At 39.6% G+C, this 5,883-nt stretch overlaps 2 protein-coding genes across 2 annotated transcripts in view; both read left to right on the forward strand.

The window, feature by feature from the left end:
• The window catches only part of LOC107698954 (phosphatase and actin regulator 1-like), a 13,355-nt gene extending 9,524 nt beyond the window's left edge, over positions 1 to 3,831 (forward strand). Inside the window, exons 6-7 of the mRNA XM_016500090.1 lie at positions 19 to 199; positions 3,622 to 3,831. Coding sequence (XP_016355576.1) covers positions 19 to 199; positions 3,622 to 3,802 — 362 coding nt within the window. The 3' untranslated portion in view covers positions 3,803 to 3,831. The remainder of the gene's footprint in view (positions 1 to 18; positions 200 to 3,621) is intronic.
• Positions 3,832 to 4,951: 1,120 nt separating this feature from the next.
• LOC107698968 (phosphatase and actin regulator 1-like) overlaps positions 4,952 to 5,883 on the forward strand; it is a 3,455-nt gene continuing 2,523 nt past the window's right edge. Inside the window, exons 1-2 of the mRNA XM_016500112.1 lie at positions 4,952 to 5,075; positions 5,294 to 5,355. Of these exons, the coding sequence (XP_016355598.1) occupies positions 4,985 to 5,075; positions 5,294 to 5,355 (153 nt within the window). The 5' untranslated portion in view covers positions 4,952 to 4,984. The remainder of the gene's footprint in view (positions 5,076 to 5,293; positions 5,356 to 5,883) is intronic.

A 5,883-nucleotide genomic window follows, 5' to 3' on the forward strand; every position in this document is an offset into this window, starting at 1 on the left:
GTGTGTGTGTGTGTCCAGACTCGTGTCTGCAGGGAAAGCCGTCTCCTCCTCTGCTTCCTAAGAAGCTGATGCTGTACTCGTCTTCGTCGGGTCAGTGCTGTCGCCCGCTGCAGCTGCAGTACAGCGCCGCTCACCCGTCCAGCCGGATCATCCACGAGCTGCAGAAGACGCTGGCGCTCACCCTGCACAGGCTCGACAGGTGCCAAAACACACGCTCATAATCCACGATGCGAAGAAACCATTCTCCAGTCACATCACTTACAGCAGACAAAAACACATGACATGCACTGCCTTTCAAAGGTTTGGGATCAGAACGATTTTTACTGTTTTTTAAAGTAGTATCTTCTGCTCATCAAGGCTGCATTTATTTGATCAAAAATACAGAAAAAAACAGTAATATTGTGAAATGTTATGACAATGTAAAATAACGTTTTCTATTTTAATATACTTTAAAATATAATGTATTTCTGTGATGCGCAGCTGTATTTTCAGCATCATTACTCCAGTCTTCAGTGTCATATGATCTTCAGAAATCATTCTAATATGCTGATTTATTATCAGTGCTGGAAACAGTTGTGCTGCTTAATATTTTTTTGGAACCTGTGATAGTTTTTTCAGGATTCTTTGATGAATAAACAATTAAAAAGAACAGCATTTATTCAAAATATGAATCTTTTCTAACAATATAAGTCTTTGCTATCACTTCTTAACAATTTAACACATCCTTGCTGAATAAAAGTATTAATTTCTTCTTTTTTTTTTTTAAATTAAATAAAAATGTACTGACCCCAAACTAGTGTATATTGTCAGAAAAGATTTATATTTTGATTAAATGCTGTTCTTTTTAACTTTTTATTTATCAAAGAATCCTGAAAAAAGTATCACAGTTTCCAAAAAAATGTGAAGCAGCACAACTGTTTCCAGCACTGATAATAAATCAGCATATTACACTGATTTCTGAAGATCATGTGACACTGAAGACTGGAGTAATGATGCTGAAAATACAGCTGCGCATCACAGAAATACATTACAGTTTAATAGTATATTAAAATAGAAACATTTTCTTTTACATCATAATATTTCACAATATTAGATTTTTTTAAATGTATTTTTGATCAAATAAATGCAGCCTTGATGAGCAGAAGAAACTTCTTTAAAAAACAGTAAAAATCGTTCTGATCCCAAACCTTTGAACAGCAGAGGACACAGAGAAGCTGCTGTGGGGAAAGTGCTTGAGAATGATTTATGTTTTAACGGAATAATTCTAATTTTAAACAGGTTTAAAATTCTACATTTGTGATTGTATTTTTATGGAAACGCTAACAGTAAAGTTATTAACTGTTAGTTAAACAGTAACATCAAATCTGTGCTTGTGTGTTTTATTATCTTTTTTAATTTACTGTAAAATGGTAAGCAAGCAGTTGTTTTTTTGTTTTAGAATATAATTTAACCTTTTTTTTACACAATGTATAGCAGAGCCTACATAGATATATTCACTAGATTAGTTTTCATAGGCTTCAAATTACACATTGTTTGGAGCACAACATTGGGCAGGGTGAAGAATAACATTTTTAGTATGGATTAAATTATTTATTTTTATTGAAATTATTACATTTTAACTCTTTCCTCGTCAGCGTTGTTTTAAAAATGGCCAAAAAGCGTCAGCATTTTTTTTCTCTTCTTTGCCGCCAGAATATTTTGTTGTATGAATCTGTAAACAGTCAATATATCAAAAGACAGAACAAAACCTGCTTTAAAAAGATTTTCTAGCTACATTCATTCTTTTTTATCAACACTTGAATGTGGGCGAGTCGATTATCAAAATAACCATTAGTTGTATCCCTTGTGTGACGGCGATCTCTGGGTGAGGTTCTGACCCAGCTTACTACCCACCACAGACTCCATGGCCCAGTTAACCAGCACTCACTGATTGACTGCCAGCCGCTGCGGATGTTAGATGAAGTCTATCTGACCCAGTACTGCAGCTGTCAAACTCGCACGCTCTCATTTTACAGAAGCTGCATCTGAAGCAGCATTTCCATGTGTTTACACTGACTGTTTAATGCAGCTCAGAGGTGACATGAATGCATTTACACTGCGGCTGCAAATGCATAAATAACGATATAAAAATCTGAGTTTAGAAATATAACATTTAAAAAAATTAAATGCTTTAAACATTAAACTAAAAGCACCAGTAGGTGGTCTTAATGAGTGAGTCATTCAGTCAGTCATTCAACTGATTCAAATGATTTGTTCCAAAACACTGATTCATCCAGTAATGAACACCGTTTCACTGCTCACACAGTGGAAATTATTTTCTTGGTGAAATTGAGCAAAAACAGAGAATATTGTGCTAAAACTGTAAAAAAGTTACCTAATGTTAAGTTCTTGTTTATTGAACTCACATTTGAATATTGTGCTGATAATCAGTAAAAACTATATCATATGATATAAACATACTGTCAAAGTTTTTTTTCTTTTTGCGAAGTGAGTGACATATTCAATATCAGCTTCCCCATCATTAAAACGGCAACTACAGTATTATCATAGACTATATATGTGTTGGTCAGCCCTACTCTCTTATATTCAACCCAGGCTCACTGAAAATATGTGCTTGTGGTGACGCTTCTGCAAAACCAATGTTTCATGGAAGTTTCAAAGTGAGTGGCACTAAAATGTACATTTAATACGTGACTATGTGCTCTAACGTGTTGGAAAAATAACATTCCCACTACACCTAAACCTACCCAATAGTGTTAACAAATGCAAAAGTGACATAAAAACGCATTTGTTGATGCAACCATGCCATTTTAACTTCCATGTGGATTTGAGCTGTTTTGTTGAACGCTAGTTTCGCTGGATTCATACCGGAGTGCTTCACCTCACAAGTGCAACACTACTGAGCAAACCTGCTGTTAGAAAACCCATACATAGGAAGCTGTATATGTAACGCTAATATCCAAAAGTATTAGTTTCCAAATCTCGCAGCATGTTAAAATAGATGAGGTCATAACATAGTATTGTGCAAGGAATTGAGTGAAAATGAGGCTTTCTTAATCAACTCTGGCCCTGTAAATCAGATTTTGTGTGAGTTTTGCTGCCTCTAGTGTTCATTTCAACTGGAAACTGCAGCGATTTGTACGTATAGGTACATTTTTTGAGTTTGGCAGATACATGGGTAGAGGCACGTATTTCCAATGAGCCTGAGTAGCTTATATCTTAACATTTAGTTGAGGTGCTGGAGTCTGATTGGCCGATAAGTGTCTAATAGTGCTGATGTAACAGGTTTCACTGCATTGCATTCATCTGTGTTCAGATAGACTGTCTGTCTGTGTGTTAGAGGAGGGATTTTACATTGCAGACTCTTTCTGCAGTTACACGGATACACCAGTAGGTGATGACAAGTGACTCTATGAATGAGTCATTGAATTATTCACTCAACCGATTTGTTCAAAACACTGATTAATTCACTGCGCTTCATCAGCTTTAACGTCTCAGTGTTTGGTGGATGTGTGATGTACGGTGAAGTGTGTATCACAGATGCTTTGAGATCATCCTAGCGAGTATCTGTCCCAGAAGTCTTTGCTGTCACATGACCGCTGGTGTGTTGTGTTCCTGCAGCTCTGCGGTTCACGCGGGTCAGTACAGCGCTCCTCTCCCGGCCGTGGTGATCGACTGCGACGATGATAAAGAGAACATCCCCAACGAGTCTGACTATGAGGACTTGCCCAGCATGTATAAGGATGAAGAGCAGGAGGAGGAGGATGACGACGATGACGACGATTCGCTCTTTACAAGTTAGTCTTGAAACCGTTTGTGTTTGCTGGTGGGTTATGGCAGATTCATTGATTTGTCCTTTTGTAATGAGGCAGTCAGGGCTCACTCTGTGTGTGTGTGTGTGTGTACCTGGTATTTATCACGTTATGGGGACCAAATGTCCCCACAAGGATAGTAATACTAGTCAATTTTGACCTTGTGGGGACATTTTTGAGGTCCCCATGAGGAAACAAGCTTATAAATCATACAGAATGAGTTTTTTTGCGTCTGCGTCTGTGTCTGCGTCTGTGTGTCTGCGTCTGCGTCTGTGTCTGCGTCTGTGTCTGCGTGTGTGTCTGCGCGTGTGTCTGTGTCTGCGTCTGTGTCTGCGTCTGTGTCTGCGTGTGTGTCTGTGTCTGTCGCGTGAGATGAGTCAAATACTGCAGTAAAGACATTCGAGGAAATAACCTGTGTATGCTGATGACATCAGTGACTGTCATTATTTCAGTGTGACTGAAACCACCTTAGGTTGCATAATCACTGATCGTCATGTGTGTCACACAAACACTGCATTACTGCGGTTATCTGAGGAGCCAGACGTTTGCAGCTGTAATGCGATGCTCAATTTCTCAGAAGACAGTCTTCTTTCAGACTAGTGGAAAGAAAACATCAAAATACACATTTAAGTGTTTATTTTACTGCACTTGTCTTTATCTATTATATAGTCCATATTTTTAAAGAGTTATTTTTTCTCTTATGCATGCCAAAATGTACAGTTTCACTCCTCTCTATATTCTGAAGGTTTGTTTATATTTCATTCTCACCAATTTATACCACATTTTACTCCTAAAAACATGGTGAAAATGTGTCTTCTGTCTGTTGACAGTATTTTCTTATTTATGGAGTGATAAAAAGAGAAATCCAGAATCCCCACTGGAAAAACCTTTAACTCTAATATGACAACAAAATCAAAGAGGAATTATTAACCTGAATGTTCAGACTAACCTCTTCTGGAAATGTATGCAAATTAGTGAATATTTAATTAGATAATTGCCTCATTTGCAAAATGGCACAGAATTGTTAATTTGGTCCCATGCGTTGAGCACATAAATATACAGTAAACAAGGCATTGGATGGCTTGCACAGCCCTGTCTCTCTGATGTGGTTTGGAAGCAAACAGGTTGGAAAGACAATAGAGCAGTGTAGGTCATGAAAGAATGGTTTGTAAATGTTGTACATTTGTAAATTGTGTGTTTTAAACAGGAGACTGAGCCAGAGACCCACGGCTGAAGAGCTGGAGCAGAGGAACATCCTCAAACGTGAGTCCAGAGCCCAGAGAGACACTTACACACCAATGTTCACTTCCCATGATGCAGTCTGTTCCTCGTGGATGAAACCAGATCCTCACATGTCTGAAGTAAACAGGTTGTGAACAGCATTTCACGATGACTGTAATGTGCAGTGATCTCGATTCAGACTTTAACACCGTATGTGTGTGATGTGAAAGCACCTCTGACCTTTGACCTCTGACCTGCAGCTTGTAATGAGGAGGAGCAGATGGAGGAGAAGAGAGAGATCAGACGCCGGCTCTCATGCAAGGTGAGTGTGTGTGAGAGTGAGAGAATGAGTGTGTGAGAGTGAGTGAGTGAGTGAGTGTGTGTGAGTGGCAGTGAACGCGAATCTCCCTGCTTGCACGCGGATTTAATTTGCTCTCGCACAAAACCTGAAGCGCTGTGAGAGTGTGAGAGTGTGAGAGTGTGAGAGTGTGAGAGTGTGTGAGAGTGTGAGAGTGTGAGAGTGTGGAGAGAGTGTGTGAGAGTGTGTGAGAGAGTGTGTGTGTGAGCGTGTGTGAGCGTGTGAGCGTGTGTGAGTGAGTGAGTGTGAGTGAGAGCCTGAGAGCGTGTGTGAGAGCCTGTGAGCGTGTGTGAGTGTGAGTGAGTGTGAGTGAGTGTGAGTGAGTGTGAGTGAGTGTGAGTGAGTGTGAGAGCGTGTGAGAGCGTGTGAGCGTGTGAGAGTGAGTGAGTGTGAGTGAGAGCCTGAGAGCGTGTGTGAGAGCCTGTGAGCGTGTGTGAGCGTGTGTGAGCGTGTGTGAGCGTGTGTGAGAGTGAGTGAGTGTGAGTGAGTGTG

The sequence above is a fragment of the Sinocyclocheilus anshuiensis genome, unplaced genomic scaffold (genome assembly GCF_001515605.1).
Source record: "Sinocyclocheilus anshuiensis isolate Anshui unplaced genomic scaffold, SAMN03320099.WGS_v1.1 scaffold270, whole genome shotgun sequence".
In the NCBI taxonomy this organism is placed as follows: domain Eukaryota; kingdom Metazoa; phylum Chordata; class Actinopteri; order Cypriniformes; family Cyprinidae; genus Sinocyclocheilus; species Sinocyclocheilus anshuiensis.